The sequence below is a fragment of the Drosophila sechellia genome, chromosome 3R (genome assembly GCF_004382195.2).
Source record: "Drosophila sechellia strain sech25 chromosome 3R, ASM438219v1, whole genome shotgun sequence".
Taxonomy (NCBI): domain Eukaryota; kingdom Metazoa; phylum Arthropoda; class Insecta; order Diptera; family Drosophilidae; genus Drosophila; species Drosophila sechellia.
This window is the reverse complement of record NC_045952.1, coordinates 23,779,358-23,793,812: the sequence shown is the minus strand read 5'-3', so window position 1 is coordinate 23,793,812 and position 14,455 is coordinate 23,779,358. Positions and strand designations below refer to the sequence as shown.

Sequence of the window (14,455 nt, the reverse complement as noted above, 5' to 3'; positions counted from 1 at the left end):
AGTATCGACTGTGTAGCGTTTGTTTTTTATAAAATTTGTTCCTATTATACAAATAAAAACAGGAATAAATTTTGAACGCAAACAGCACACACTCCAGTATTGGAAAGCGTGCGCAGCAGAGTTGCCATCGCTCAGCTGTTCAGCATTATTTAGTGCATTCTCGGGCAAGTTAAGTTGGCTGCGATTTACCCCACTTCCTTTTCCGTGTTAGCTGTGAAAGAAAAAACATGCCGGTGGGTTCCGAATTGCGTTAAAATTTAATTTAAACACAGAAAACTCAACCGAATGATAACCAAAAGCGGGCGCTAATCACCGCCAAAGTGTCCAGTGTGAATGGAGCGAGTGTGGGCCGATAATAACGGCCCGGAAAGGCCGTAAAACAAATGTCTGGCCCGCTTCCTTTGAATGTGTGCGATACAAGCCACGCATGGCGTGCGCCAGTGAAATTGCAAACAGTTGTGAAATGGCCAAATGAAACTGAATGGAATCTTGGGACTTACACGAGGAATTGATTCCACTGCCATGTGAAATCGACGGATATCCTTGCACATAACCTAGAACACGTATTGGCGAATTTATGTTGTTGTTGCCTGGAGTCTGTGCTCTGCATTTGTTGATACACCGAGAGAAAATGTGCCAATTGGCTGGCTTAAAATTGTCAAGTGCCCTGATAACATTGTATTCGGTTCTTTTGTTATCTATTTCTCAAATTGTTAATTGAGATCTTGAAGATCAAAGTAGCTCTGATTTAAATTGGTAGAAAGCCACTTAGTTAATTATTAAAGAATTGGTGTTCCAATTGGATGAAAGTTGGACCAACAAATTTGGCGCCAAAGAAATTTCGACTTATAACTAAGATTTGAAAAGGGTTATCTTGGCTTGAAGTAATCCATCACACTGGGCCGTAATCATATAGTATATGTACATTAAATCAATTTATACTAATTTTCAAACTATTTTCGCCTTGCAGCTAGCAAAAGATCTTCTGCACCCTCTGCCCGCCGAGGAGAAACGCAAGCACAAGCTGAAGCGCCTGGTCCAGCACCCTAACTCGTACTTCATGGACGTGAAGTGCCCCGGCTGCTACAGGATCACCACCGTCTTCAGCCACGCCCAGGGCGTCGTGGTCTGCGCCGGATGCGCAACCATTCTGTGCCAGCCGACTGGAGGACGCGCCAAGCTGACAGAAGGTATGCTCCAAACGCTCACTGTCCAATGTTCCTTCGCAGTTAACTAAAACTATGTCTTTCTTGCAGGCTGCTCCTTCCGCAGGAAGCCACAGTAAAATGGGACTCGCGATGAACCACAAATTATTAATTTTTTAATAAAAAGTCTAAAACGTAAAGAAACAAAAGAACCCATACGAGAGAAAGCTTGTAATTCAATTGCTGCGGTCCTTTGGTTCATTGTGCTTTGTGAATTAAAGAATTAACGATGTTGTGGTCGGCTAAGTGAAAAAAAAACAGCTCTTGTCGTATTTGTTTATAGAAAGTGGATAATTGCCAACAGGATAGATAGTGGAACTCAATCGCTGGGGTTCCCCGATAGCAACCGCCCATAATGGAAGCTCTTGTGTGTGCAAATACCCTTTGTGCGGCAAAACTTCAGGAATTTTTCACTAGTTATGCTTAGACCTAACGATTGATTGACTTCACAACAATAAAGAATGTTTCATAGGCTCTAAATCGAGATTTTGTGAGGCTTCTAAAGATTGGGCATTCAGCATTTTTTCAAGAATTTTGTACCAGGCCTACAAACCCATTGGAATGAATCGGTTATTTGGATCTCATATTTGACTTGTTTGACTTATCTTGATTTGGATGAGCGTCCAAATTTTGTTGTAACTGCACCCAGTCTGGAACAAAATGAATCAATGAATCGTCAAATAGTTGAAGCTGGGAAGCTAAATGTTTGTTAAAATATTTATAATTAAAAAAATGCAAATAGTCACGTTGTTGTTTAATTAGTCAGTATACGAACCAAGAAATGTAAAATGTATACTGGTTTGTGTCGGCGCTAAGCATGTCACATGAAGGGAGATGCCAGATTTTTGGCAGTGGGGTTGCCAATTTCATTCTAAATATGCGCGCAAATTCAGATAAGCTTCTGTCGTCAGAATTACAAAATCAAATTGAAAATGAAAATGGGTTATTGCTACTTCATTATTTTTGCCAAGATATATGATAATTGAAGCAAAATGTGATAAATCCCAAATTGTTAAGCAATGCTTTTGTACCAGGCCTACAAACCCAAGCTTGCTTTATACAAAACCACTAGATAATTAAAAATACGTGGCCTAAATTGTTGCAAGTTGTTATATAATTAAGTCGTGCAATTTGACTTGATTGTGATCCACCACATCAGTGCGTGTAATAGGAGTTAAAAATGTAAAGTTCGTAGGGGATTATTGCATCGCATTTCAAATTTATGTAAATGCGCCCGGGTCATTGACCTTTTGAGGTGACCATAAATTGAAAACTTCTTTGTGCGATCGATATGTTATCGATACAACAAAGCGTCTGGACGCGATCATTCTTCCTCTTTCTGAATTCGCAGACAGCGTGGCGTCAAGCATTTCAAACGGTAAAAAGAACCTGGCGAAAAATAAAGTTTTAAAAGGCAAAAATCGAGTGATTTGTGTGATTTAACTTGGGAATAATGCTTAATGCACGTGACATGGGTCCTGAGGACAACGAGAACCAGCAGCTGGACCACAATTTCAAGCTGATGGAGGAGCATTTGGCCTCCATGGTGATAGGCAATGAAAACGAAGATCCAATTCAAGCCACTTGTCAGCACGAGGATTCGAACGAAGATGGTGCCACCTGCACATCGGGCGTTTTATTCGAAATCCAGGAGAACTTCGGTAGATTCCGGTTGTGTGACGTGGCTGCACCACTCCTCGAATTCCACGGTTTGGATTGCTTGCAACAGCTTCAGAAGCGATCGCGCCAGCTTGCATTCGAAGGTTCTCCGGCCAAAAAGTCGCGATCCGGAGCCGCAGACTTCGTGTTGGTCACCGGGCCAAAGCAGAAGCAACTGCAGAAGGAAAATGTGTGGAACCGACAGTGTAAAGACTCTGCGTCCGCGGATCAGCCTATAACTATTGAGAAACTGCGTATGATTGGTATTCACGGCGATTGGTGAGTCTTCTGGAGTATATCCCAAATATACCACGTAATAAACAGCTCCTTTTGTTAACAATAGCTTGGAGCACAACGCCACGCTTCGTTTGATGAATCTGTTCAGATCCCTGCATGATCACCTGATTGCCGATTTGGGCTTCTCGCGCCAAAACTCAATGCCCTCGGACTATCTGTTCGATTTGCCGGTCAAGAGCATGATGCCAAAGAGCATAAATGTGCGCTACCAACTGCAGGTGCTGTGCACCAAAGTAGAGCGCTTCCTTGTCCAGCAGCGCCGCACCTTGGAGGCGAATCGCCACTTCGATTTCGAGAAGTATGACGAGTGTGACAAGTTGCTTAAGGGTTCCGCATCCTATTTGGAGAACTTCAAACTGCTTCTAAAGCCCGAAATGCGCAATCGAAACGGAAACTCGGGGAGCAATGCGGACAAGTGTAAGCTGTAGATTTTCAAGCATCCATTCACTTATTCCTTAAACGATTTTATTCATTACAGTCCATGCTCAGCGCATGGAGAGATTGCTGATTGGTCTGCGCGATTGGATCAAGGCTGCGCATCTCAGTGTGCACGTGTTTAACTGGGAAATGGATCTGGAGCACCGCTACTCGGGGGCCATGACAGAAAGCCACAAGTCGTTGACCGAGCGGGCGATCCTTTTGTCTGGTGCCGAGCTAAAGGCGGCCAATGCGCGTGGAATCAGTTTGGAGGAGCTGTTGATCGCTAAGAGATTTGACTTGGAAGGTCCGATCTGTTGTGCCCAGGAGCAGCATGAGTTCCTTACCGCTCTGATCGCCAATCCAGAGACCTATTTCCCACCCAGTGTTGTCGCCATTTGCGGGACACAGAAGCTTGGCGGAGTGAACATGCAGGAGCAGTCAGCGTCGGAGGCGGAGTTTGAGGAGATCGAGGAAGTGCCATCATCGCCGCCTCGTCATACAATACGTGTACCTCGCTTCAGAAGCTAAACTAATGCTGTGTACACCGAGAAAAAAATGACAGCAAATGGGAAATTTAAAAAAGCTACTCTTCTCATGGTAAGCTATATTTTCTATTATGTAAGATCAATTTATCCATTAATGCGGACTCCATATTTGTATTCGAGAATATAATCAAAAGATTTTTAAAAATATTTGTCAAATCGATCAAAACGAAATTGATTTATTACCCCTGTTTTAAGATTGAAAACAAATTTATGTAAGTTTAAATGTGTTCACATTTATTTGGCAAAGCTACAAATGAGTTTGCTTTTATCTTTTATAAATCTGTATTTTACTTCAACTTTAGTAATAAGAAATTATTTAGTGCCTGAATTTATTTTGCAACTACTTTTTATTTGTATGAGGAACTTACCAGTATTTCCTATTTGCTTTGCATTTGTATTTTGAAAGTCAAATAAATATTTACGACTTGTGCTTCGACTAATTGAAGTGTTTGTACTAAGGTCTTAGACTACAAGGAGCTGTTCCAGCGGCAGTTTGCCGAATATCCTGTCCAGCACCGACTTGGCTATCAGTCCGAAGGCCTCGCCAATGCCCGGCTTCAGTTCATTGAAGATGTCCTTCCAGTTCTCGTTGATGAGTGCGTGCATGTTCTCGCTCAGATCCTTCTGGCCGTTGAACAGATTCTCCAGATGGTAGGTCACATGGGAGGGATCCAGCTCAACCTTGATGTCCACCACCTCGGCGTAGGTTTGATGATCGCCCTTGGAGACGCGCTTGAATTTGATCAGTGCACGTACCTTTGTTCTAGCTGTGGATTCAAGGAACACATTAAAGATTTTAGATTTCAGAGCAGTGGGGGGCATATCTTACTGAGGCGGATGTCGGCATTGCCCTTTCCGGTGATGGGCAGAATGAGTATTCTTCCGTCCACTGAGTAGGGTCCTCTGACTCCTATTTCTGGAACATCCATGACCAGCTCGATGGAGCGGCTGAGATCACTTGTGAATCCGCTAAAACGAAACAGAAAAATATAGTAAGCACAGAGATCATGGAATGAAATGAGGATCCACTCACCTCACTCGCTTCGCAACTCCCTGATGTAGACCCAAGATGTCCATCTCGTGGAAGCTGAGATCGATGTTGACCGGACTGTGCGGATTGCGTCCGAGTTTGAACTTCTTGACGTGCAGCGGATCGAGGGGGATCAAGCCCAGCTCCTTGATGCCGCTCTTGGCGTAGTTCCTCAGCACGAAGTTCACTCCGTTCTCCAGGCACTGCTCGTCCATGATGGCGCACCTCTCGATGCCTGAGGCTGTAAATTGGATTGAGAAATATACATAAGCATTATACATATATTACGGAAAGGGGTGTGTGCAACTCACGTAAATCGGAGGCGCGTCCGTAGGAGGACGCACATCCGAGCAGCAGGACGAGGGCAAGTGTTAGCTCCATAATTGCTGGCGGCGAACGCAATCGGGTACTGATCCATTAGCCGCGGACGTTACCACTTATATAGTCACTTTCGTCAATTGAAATGTATCATGTTTTTGTTGCCGTAAACCACTTTTGCGTTTCAGCCGCACAGAATTTGACTTTAGACCGTTGGCAGTTGAGTCAGTTAAATGGATTATAAACCAAAACCGGCAGGCTGCCTGTCCGGCAAAGTGGCTGGTTATAGCCGGCGAATTTATTTTACGATTCCCTTTAATGAACTCCCAATTTGAACTTGAACCCGTTGGGCCCACCAGTCCCACCAGCCAGCCATCAACCCCTCCATCCCATCGCTCCTAATCGCGTTTTGGGTGCAATTTGCTTGATGTATGCAAATTGGATCGGCCTTCCCCAAAACGCACATTAATTCCCGTTTCACCATCTAATTAATGGCTAAGTAAACAAAGATTGTTTATCAAGCTTTTTTAATGTAACTGCCTTTTCCAGATACAGATATTCCCTGCCTTTCGGAATCTCCGCGCGCGAATTACACATACTTTCAGGCGGCTCTTTATCTTTTGGATCAACCTGATCTATTAAGTTGCACTCACTGTAACTTAATTAATAATGGGTCATAGTTTTAAGTGGATCTATGATTTTATGGTGTTTTACAGAATTCCTTGAATCACTTTTTACCATGTGTTAACTATATATAACTTTATTGCCACACAACACTTACAGATTATTAAGCTGGGATGGTTTAATAGTAGTTACTTGTGTTCTCAGTTTCAAACGCGAATTAAACCTAATGATGATTGCTAGCCTCAAAACTTAGATCTGTCAGTACGCTAACAACTTGATTTAGTATCTTTATGTGGACTATGCCCACTTTGAAGAGTTGACTCATGATTCATCGGCGAAAAACTTGGCATACGGCAGTTTGGAGAACACACCTTTGACGACGCCCAGGTAAAGTTTGCCAAAGGATCGATCGATTGCTTTGGCCGTCTCCTTGTAAATGGCCTCCGAGTTTTCGTTGAGGAAGACATTCATGTTGTCGCCCAGCGCCTTGTCCCCATTGAAGAGATTACTGAAATGGTAGTGGCTGGACTCCGGCTTCATCGTTATTTTCAGATCGGTGACGTCCAGGTAGGTCTCCCCATTCTTCACCAGCGGCTTGCCCGAGAAGCTGACGATTGCCCTGACGTTAACTGGACAGGATTCTTAGTTCCTCGAAGCCTAGGAACTGAATTTGCATAGCTCACCCATAGTCATGTTACTCTGGCCAGTTCCGCTGATCGGTAGAATCAGTACCTTGCCCTGGATGTTATATGGTCCAACGAGTGAGAAAGTTTTCGTGACAATTTTCACTTCGTGCTTGGCGGTGAGATCCCTTCCGAAACCCCTGCAAAGATCAAGGCAAGTTTCATCACATCCTTCACATCCAAACAAGGTGTTGTTCTTGCACCCACTTCACTTTCACGATCCTTTGGTCCTTGATCCCATACAGCAGATTGTCGGTGAAGGTTAGCGTTATGCCCACGGGACTGGAGCTCTCGCCCTGGCTAATGACCATCCGGTCCACCTTCAACGGATCCAGCTGCATCAGGTTCAGACCAGGATCCCCCTCCGCCGAGTTTTCGCTGAACAGGGTGTTGCACAGCTTCATGATGCATTCGCCATCGCCGTACTTACAAGGTTTAGGATCTTCGGCTGTGAGGAACACAAAGGATTATCTAGGTTTCCCGGATTATAACTTCATTGAAAAGGCATTGTTTTAAAGGACTTTTTCTTACGGAATTTGGCTTCCACCGAGACCAAAAGGCACAAAACCACTGCGAAAGCAATTGCGAACATGCTAACACGTCTATAACTTTAAGTTACTGAATACGAACGGGATTTTCGCCTAGTATTTATAGTGGTCCACTAAGTGCAACTCAAATAACGTCTAATGGCAACCTTTGATATTGCTTTTATCTGTGGCGTAACCTGTCAATCTAGAGCTCTGTCAATTCTAGAGCTCGTTTCAGAATTATCAACTAATAACGTAAAGCAACTGAATCATCTGATGGTATTAGGTAAGAAAGCTTTGTTCTAATTTTAATAGAAGCCTTAGTTTATCATCTCAGTTAGCTCAGCAAGTAGACCATCTAGCAAATCTTGTTATTCACTTTAAATCTCCATCAATCAGTTACATCGAAAATCCGCCCAATGAATTGAAGTATCAGACAGATTATGTCCAATTATATGTCGTGGTATTAAGTTTTTCCTTAACAAAGTTAACTGGCAAGTGTGCAACTTACAAAAGGGCCAGTTCCAAATATAGCGAATTAAGATGCGAAAACAACGCAGTCATCGTGACCACCAGTTCTTTTAGTTAGCTTTAGTTCTTCGGAATCGAAGTGAGGGGCAGTGGAGGAGTAGCGGTAGTGGAGTAGCTCGGAACAGGTCCTAGACTTTGGGTTCACTTAATGACCAAGTGTCCCGCTTTAAAGTCCAGCCCCCGTGGAGAACAAAAGCAACTTGTTTCGCTCGGAATCGCTGCAGTTGATTGCTCGCTCGTGGAAGATTTTCACTGACCCAAGGCCAACTGGGTGTCCGATTCCCTGGGATCGGGATGGCAGCTATACCGTTGGCTACCCTTGATCTTGGCCAGTGAAACGGCAATGAGTTCGCACAGATGTGTTCAGATTAATAGCACTCCCTTTTAATTAGTTATTGATTGTAAGCCAAATAGATCATAGTCATATATACTAAGCCTAGTGCACTTTGGCGTAAATTAGTTGTATAGGATATGGGATACATCTTTTCACAAAGTATTTGCTCATAATATTAAAGGTCTGTATTTGAATATGTCCCAACAGTTGGGTATTTTAATACTTTTAGCGTCTTTATAACTACACTTCTATCCACAAGTATAGTCACTTTAGCAATAATGCCTTTGTCATGCAAATTCCGAATCAATCGTTCAATCACGTGAGCTGTCTGTTGATTGCTGATTGCTGGCCAAAAAATGGAAAAAAAGTGTATGCGACACTTGTGCGGAAATAGTGAGATCCACGCTTTGGCTAAAAATGGCCCCCCGCAGAAGCAGAACCAGTTTTTTTCGAATGTTTTTGTTTATTCTACAAGTTAAAGCTTAGCTTAGCAGATACGATGATGATGTGTCAATGGCCGGAATGCAAGGCCCCATGTGTGTGAGAATAGCTTGGATAGGTGCGCTTGGATACCCTAAAGACCCAGAGCGCCAGATGGCGACTAGGACGACTAGTGCTCAGTTCTCGAGGAACAGATCCTCGTAGGCGAACCGCTTGAAGAGCTGCGAGAGGACCCTCTTCATGATCTCGGCGATGGCCACGTGAATGGAGGGATGCAGCTCGTTCCACACCTCCGTCCAGTTGTCGTTGAGGAACTGATTCAGATTGGTGCCCAATGCCTGGTCGCCATTGAACAGGTTCTCCAGCCGAATGTTCATCCTGTGGGAACACAAATTCGTTAGTAATGAGTCAGCTAAAATCCGAACTGCACCCACTTTTGTGGCTCCACCAGCACCTTGAGCTTATCCACGCTCAGGTAGGTGCGTCCATTGCGCTGCTGTGTGCCCGGCTTGAATTTCACCGAGAACTTGGGATTGTGCAGCACGATCTCGGCATCGCCATCGCCGCGAATCGGCAGGATCAGGATGCGTCCATCCGCCACGTACTTGCCTTTCAGCACGATCTTGGGAAAGGATCCGTACATTTCAAACTTGCTGGTTGCAGGATCGGCGCCAAAGCCACTGGAAAATATGGGTGTGATGGATAAGTGTAATAAACTTAATATATCTTATTCTGTCAACTACTAACTACACTAATTAATGAACGTGTGTTAGCAACTTCTTCACTTTTGCTTAAGAAGGGAATCACTTTTCATTTCACTTGATACTTACACAGCTCTATCGAACTTCACGCTGGACAGGCCCTCCACATTCACGTCCTTGAAGTTGAGCTTGAGATTGAGGGAGCCAGTGCGTCCGTCGGAGATGTCGAAGCGCTTGATCAGGAAGGGCTCCACCTGGGGGAATCCAGCGGACGGATAGCCGGTCCTCGCGTGCTGTCGGATCAGCATGTGCGACACGTTGATGATGCAGCTGGTGTCGCCCATGTGGCAGCGCGGCAGTTCGGGAGCTGCAAGGATAAACCGGCGATTAGCCAAGCACTGTGATTGTTGGCCAAAGGACTCACGGAAATTCGAGGCACCGCTGGCCATGCAGCAGAAGAGGGCCACGCAGCCCAGCTGGAGCAGCATCATTCTGGATATGGATCTAGTTGGGTACGAAATTCAATCGTCACGAAATTCAACCGCTCGACGATTTGGCGAATGCCCGACCAGGTTCAATGGCAAACTGTAAATCGGCTCTGGACAGACGGCGGCATTTATAAAATTTCTGATCGGCCAGAACGATGGAGCGGCTACAAATGTGGCCAACAACAACCAGTAGTACACTTCATAGTTTATTCATTCCTGACTTGTCGCGTCTTGGCCCTTGTTGTTGTCGTTGTTGGTGCTGCTGCTATTGTTGTTGTCTGCCTGATTGCTGGCCATTTTATTTTTATTTTTGTATTTATTCGTATTTGTATATCTCTTTCGCTTCGTGTTATGGATTCTCCTCATCATCATAGACATCGCGATCATTATTAATATCATTATCACAGTCTTTATCTTTATCGCAGCTAGCACTAGCCAGAATTGGCAGCAGCATTATTATTAATTAATATTATTAGCATGTGCCTGCTGTGCTGCAACAAATAACAATAAACAATAACAATGGCAGCGCGCAGAAAAGGCAGCGAAAAATCAAAAGTGATTCCATCACTTTTAGTGCTCAATCCAGTCAGTTTTTAATATATTTCCACTTCTCCGGCAATGCATTATAGTATATAATTTGCACTATATTTCGGCATCTTGTGTTCTTTTTATAGATCCAAACTCTGTGAAATGGAATCCGCGCTTTGTTCGCACTTTTAATGAAGTCCAAATATCAATTCGTACTTATTGGCTTATGTATATTATTCATCCCATATTTGCTTTGAGATCAGCACTTGGAATTGGGAGCCAACCTCTGGGGGAATTCCTAAGTGTGCTAAATGGCCAGGCAGTCTGCAAGGGAATGATAATGAATATGTCATGCTTAAGGATCCTCGATTCTCACTACTAGAGTATTTCAAATATATTTTTAAGGGAGAATGCATCCCAAGGCTCCAAACTATGAAATTTCCGTTTTGGCCAAACGAAGATAAATCTTTTTGTGGCCAACACAACTCAATTCCGAGCATAAACCAATTAGACATCGTCTGGCATTTCGGACGACAGCAAACAGGTTCCAACGGCATCGATAATGGATGGATCGACGGATAAAAGTTGCCCGGCGAGGTGGCTTCACTTTCAAAACTATTGGACAGGCGACGTTCGGAACGGGCCGAGTGAATTTAATTTGGCAAATTCTAGTTAAAGACTCCTGGCGTTCGTCATCGGCAATTAGCATACTATATATATACATATGTATATTTGGTGTGGGATCGGCATGAAACCGGCATTCTGTTTATTTACCCATCCAATTGGCGCCAGGTGAATCCACATATTTCACTTTTGACCACTTTGATGTGTTTGCGCAGCCAATTCCTAGACGCTGTCGTAGACATCGAGATTACAACCGATTTTCGGGGGCGCCCGGGAATGGGAGATATGGTAATATATGCAAACACGCTTCTATTTTATTACGTCGGGCTGCCCTGCAAATAATTTGGCATTTCAGTTTTGAGTTGGTTGATTCATCTGGGCGTAAACATGATTTGGTTTTTTTTTTGTAAACTTAGTAAATACGTTTAGTTTAGCGGCTTTGTAACGAAGTGGAAAGCTTATGAATGACGGTTACTTTTAAATTTTAAGGAATTCACGATGAGTTTGGGAATTTTTGGTGGCGTTCTGGTTTAATGTGGATCGTTCTGAATGGCATTAACTTTTTCTGGTTCTCAAATATTAATTTCAAAGTGGAAATTTCTAGCAATGCTTGTTTTTCAAAACAAACTAAGGTTTATAAATATTAATATTTACGTTCGTTAGTTATAAAATGTAATTTGTTAGTGAATGTATGTTTGAAACCACTTATAATAGTTTAAGATTATTCGGGATTATGAGCAATAAAAAATCAACAATATATTTATAAATAAACAGTATAGATCATAACTTAATTTTTGTTTTATTTCTTTATATTAAAAGTGGCATACATGTGTTCAACAGCGCAACCTAATAAATATAGTTCACAATTTTAGATTTGAATATATATTAATGTTAATAACGAATTTATTGATTGCAAATATTTTCAAATTTGAAATTGAATTGTAACCGCCATCGACTGGTTCCGAATCACTGGTTCCACACGGAACTTAACGTCACACGTGGTAATATCAATGCAGCTGCCTACGGGCACACTATTAACCACATCCACATCAGAAGTCTGAAGTTTGATTTAAAAACTCTCACGAAACTTATTTAAAACCAGGTGAAATATAGTCTGCATACATTCTGGAGGAGAGGCAAGCTGAAGCAGTATGAGTGGCAAGCAGGTGGTCGTCTTTCTGGGCAGTGTCCTGATCCTGGGATGCTTGCAAGTGGCAGCGGCCACGGAAACGGATAACAAAACCAGCGATTTCGTGGCCACCGACGAATGGCAGACGATTGCGGAAGGTAAATGGCTAGCCGGGCTACCTCTTGGATGACGTGTACTAAGTGAGCACTCTCTATTTCCAGGTCAAGCTATTCCCAGGGGCCTGCACGTGCGCATCAACCTTCAAACGGGGCTCAAGGAAGCTAAGCTCTTGGACGAAAGCGAACGTGGCACGTCGCTGCAGAGTCAACCGGATGATCAGAATGCTCGGGAAGCTCGCGATGACAACGAACCCCTGGCTCTGGACTACAAGCCGGACATTATCGAGGAGTCCATTCGGCGGGTCAAGGAGCAGAAGAAGAGCTATGCCGAGCTACGCAAAGCGTACAAAGAGTTCCAAAAGAACTTTCGCACTGACGGAGAGCTGATCGTCCAGTTGATCGACCAGTTCCGGAACTTCAGCAGGACGCCGCTGGAGTCGGAGATGCGCTCCAAGCTGGACTGCCTGGAGAATCTGGAGTATTTGCTCCATCAGATAGACAATGCCCTGATGTTCGTTGATAATGGGGGATTGGATGATGTCCTACTACCCATTGTTGTGAACGATACCAATACATCCCTGAGGGTGTCGGCCATGCGTGTGTTGGGCTCGCTGGCGAGCAACAATCCCAAGGCCCAGATCAAGGTGTTCGAGAAGAACTTCGGTTCTCATCTGGCTCAGATTCTGACCAGTTCCGGAAATGTTGGTGAGATCTCCGCAGCGTTGCACGCCTTTGGAGCACTGTTGCGGAAATTTCCGCTAGCCCAGCAGCGAGTGCTTTCCACCTCGGGTACGCAGGCTCTGATCAAAGTGCTCCAGAGTCCGGATGTGGAGCTGCGCAGCAAGGCGAAGGTAGTGACCCTCATAAGTGACCTGGTGCTGGAGAAGCGGTCAGTGCTGGAGGCCAGCAAAGATGATTCCGAAGCCTCATCCACAATGGCGCAATATGTGCTCTTGGACTTCGAGTCCTGGCTGAAAACGCCGGGCTACTGCGCGGCGCTGGACACTGTGCTGACCAAGGAGTTCCTGCTCCTCCTGGATCAACCGGAGGTGGTGGAACAGTTTGCCACCGCATTGGAGACCACCGAGGATATGTGCACCAGCACGTGGTCACACAGTTCCGGTCTCAGGCATGCCCTGTTAACAGTTCGCAATCGGTATGCCAACAGCACGGACGAGTACCGACTGGAGGTGTCCCAGATCCTGGCCAAACTGTGCGAGAGATTGTTCAACAAGCCCAAGCACACCGAACTGTAATCCTAGCCAATTTACCATGTTAATTATGTTAATTTCATTTAATTGTAAGCTGAGTTGGAATGAAATTCGCAGCCAAACCATAGAATACGATAGCTAAGATGCCAAGTACTTGTGATGCAAAAATAATGCTCTTTGTCATTAACTTAGGATAGCAATCAAAACTTTGACTTTCCTATGAAGATTTCTCAACCAGACTGGAGAATAGTCATGCCAAACTAGGAGCCCATCTACAGGATTTTCGTTACTAAATACAGTCTCTTAATTAAGATTATTTTTAGGTTGATTTTTTAATAGGCAGACGCTTGACCATCGAGCAAACCAAAATAATTATGTTGTTACACGTCATTAAACTAGGAAATCTTTTCTTTTTCTATGTTACAGAATTGATCGCCAAACAGATTATGTTCTGAATCCTTAAAGTCTTAAGTTCTTGTTTATTGTAGCTACAATAATAAAGCAATGACCTTATGTTTAATATTAAAATGTTCAGTGGCATATTCTTAAGATGTTGTGCTAAATCATGAAAGGAAATGTATTTTCAATCAAGAAATCGCATTAGGAGATTGGAGATTCCACCCCTACAGAACTACAGACCCATTTAAAGCCCGATAAGGCGAGCATAATCGACCGGGCCATAAAGTAAGTCAAAATCGGAAGGAAAGCAAAAACGCCGAGGAAAGCATGTCCCAAAAAACTACTCGAAGTTTGAATGTGAGCCAAAGGAAGCCACAAGAACAAGGAAAACCTGGCACGGAACTGTACAGGAGGAGAAAGGACATCGAAGCAGGAGAGTGCAATTATGTGCCGGCGAAGTTGGAAGTTGGAGTCGAAGTCCAGCGCGGGCATTAAGCAATTAGCGGCAGTCACATGCAAATGCAATGTCACTGGGGCTGAGTCACGAAGGTGGATGGTCGGATAGGTGGACAAGTGGAGTGGTGAAGGTGGAGCAGCGCCTGGAAGGGAGCCGGCTAGGACGCCGCCTTGGTTCCCATGGCT

General features: G+C 44.1%; 6 protein-coding genes across 6 annotated transcripts; 3 read left to right on the top strand and 3 right to left on the bottom strand.

Annotated features, from left to right (window-relative positions):
- Window positions 1-146: 146 nt before the first annotated feature.
- Window positions 147-1,689, top strand: LOC6619686 (40S ribosomal protein S27). The gene is made up of 3 exons (XM_002043865.2): window positions 147-233; window positions 971-1,190; window positions 1,257-1,689. Exons 1-3 carry the CDS (start codon window positions 228-230, stop codon window positions 1,283-1,285), a joined length of 255 nt encoding a protein of 84 aa, XP_002043901.1. The 5' UTR covers window positions 147-227; the 3' UTR covers window positions 1,286-1,689.
- Window positions 1,690-2,537: 848 nt separating this feature from the next.
- Window positions 2,538-4,346, top strand: LOC6619685 (protein bag-of-marbles). The gene is made up of 3 exons (XM_002043864.2): window positions 2,538-3,143; window positions 3,208-3,578; window positions 3,640-4,346. Exons 1-3 carry the CDS (start codon window positions 2,659-2,661, stop codon window positions 4,107-4,109), a joined length of 1,326 nt encoding a protein of 441 aa, XP_002043900.1. The 5' UTR covers window positions 2,538-2,658; the 3' UTR covers window positions 4,110-4,346.
- A 108-nt stretch (window positions 4,347-4,454) lies between these two features.
- LOC6619684 (protein takeout) lies at window positions 4,455-5,573 on the bottom strand. Its single transcript, XM_032721527.1, has 4 exons — window positions 5,468-5,573; window positions 5,160-5,397; window positions 4,956-5,095; window positions 4,455-4,893 (listed from the first exon to the last, which is right to left on the bottom strand). The coding sequence occupies exons 1-4, from the start codon at window positions 5,535-5,537 to the stop codon at window positions 4,589-4,591; spliced, it is 753 nt and encodes a 250-aa protein (XP_032577418.1). The 5' UTR covers window positions 5,538-5,573; the 3' UTR covers window positions 4,455-4,588.
- A 632-nt stretch (window positions 5,574-6,205) lies between these two features.
- Window positions 6,206-7,422, bottom strand: LOC6619683 (protein takeout). Its single transcript, XM_002043862.2, has 4 exons — window positions 7,313-7,422; window positions 6,989-7,229; window positions 6,782-6,921; window positions 6,206-6,727 (listed from the first exon to the last, which is right to left on the bottom strand). Exons 1-4 carry the CDS (start codon window positions 7,371-7,373, stop codon window positions 6,420-6,422), a joined length of 750 nt encoding a protein of 249 aa, XP_002043898.1. The 5' UTR covers window positions 7,374-7,422; the 3' UTR covers window positions 6,206-6,419.
- Window positions 7,423-8,616: 1,194 nt separating this feature from the next.
- Window positions 8,617-9,900, bottom strand: LOC6619682 (protein takeout). Its single transcript, XM_002043861.2, has 4 exons — window positions 9,740-9,900; window positions 9,445-9,682; window positions 9,049-9,294; window positions 8,617-8,992 (listed from the first exon to the last, which is right to left on the bottom strand). The coding sequence occupies exons 1-4, from the start codon at window positions 9,804-9,806 to the stop codon at window positions 8,791-8,793; spliced, it is 753 nt and encodes a 250-aa protein (XP_002043897.1). The 5' UTR covers window positions 9,807-9,900; the 3' UTR covers window positions 8,617-8,790.
- Window positions 9,901-11,980: 2,080 nt separating this feature from the next.
- LOC6619681 (nucleotide exchange factor Sil1) lies at window positions 11,981-13,942 on the top strand. The gene is made up of 2 exons (XM_002043860.2): window positions 11,981-12,242; window positions 12,306-13,942. The coding sequence occupies exons 1-2, from the start codon at window positions 12,107-12,109 to the stop codon at window positions 13,457-13,459; spliced, it is 1,290 nt and encodes a 429-aa protein (XP_002043896.1). The 5' UTR covers window positions 11,981-12,106; the 3' UTR covers window positions 13,460-13,942.
- The last annotated feature ends 513 nt before the right edge of the window (window positions 13,943-14,455 follow it).

Coding starts and splice junctions, on each gene's coding strand:
- LOC6619686 (XM_002043865.2), top strand. Junction 1,191..1,256: donor ACGCGCCAAGCTGACAGAAG/GTATGCTCCAAA, acceptor TCTTTCTTGCAG/GCTGCTCCTTCCGCAGGAAG.
- LOC6619685 (XM_002043864.2), top strand. CDS start 2,659: ATGCTTAATGCACGTGACATGGGTCCTGAGGACAACGAGAACCAGCAG. Junction 3,144..3,207: donor ATTGGTATTCACGGCGATTG/GTGAGTCTTCTG, acceptor TGTTAACAATAG/CTTGGAGCACAACGCCACGC. Junction 3,579..3,639: donor GGGGAGCAATGCGGACAAGT/GTAAGCTGTAGA, acceptor TATTCATTACAG/TCCATGCTCAGCGCATGGAG.
- LOC6619684 (XM_032721527.1), bottom strand. CDS start 5,537: ATGGAGCTAACACTTGCCCTCGTCCTGCTGCTCGGATGTGCGTCCTCC. Junction 5,398..5,467: donor CGGACGCGCCTCCGATTTAC/GTGAGTTGCACA, acceptor TCCAATTTACAG/CCTCAGGCATCGAGAGGTGC. Junction 5,096..5,159: donor GGAGTTGCGAAGCGAGTGAG/GTGAGTGGATCC, acceptor GTTTCGTTTTAG/CGGATTCACAAGTGATCTCA.
- LOC6619683 (XM_002043862.2), bottom strand. CDS start 7,373: ATGTTCGCAATTGCTTTCGCAGTGGTTTTGTGCCTTTTGGTCTCGGTG. Junction 7,230..7,312: donor CTCGGTGGAAGCCAAATTCC/GTAAGAAAAAGT, acceptor TGTTCCTCACAG/CCGAAGATCCTAAACCTTGT. Junction 6,922..6,988: donor CAAAGGATCGTGAAAGTGAA/GTGGGTGCAAGA, acceptor TGATCTTTGCAG/GGGTTTCGGAAGGGATCTCA.
- LOC6619682 (XM_002043861.2), bottom strand. CDS start 9,806: ATGATGCTGCTCCAGCTGGGCTGCGTGGCCCTCTTCTGCTGCATGGCC. Junction 9,683..9,739: donor CAGCGGTGCCTCGAATTTCC/GTGAGTCCTTTG, acceptor TTATCCTTGCAG/CTCCCGAACTGCCGCGCTGC. Junction 8,993..9,048: donor GTGCTGGTGGAGCCACAAAA/GTGGGTGCAGTT, acceptor GTGTTCCCACAG/GATGAACATTCGGCTGGAGA.
- LOC6619681 (XM_002043860.2), top strand. CDS start 12,107: ATGAGTGGCAAGCAGGTGGTCGTCTTTCTGGGCAGTGTCCTGATCCTG. Junction 12,243..12,305: donor ATGGCAGACGATTGCGGAAG/GTAAATGGCTAG, acceptor CTCTATTTCCAG/GTCAAGCTATTCCCAGGGGC.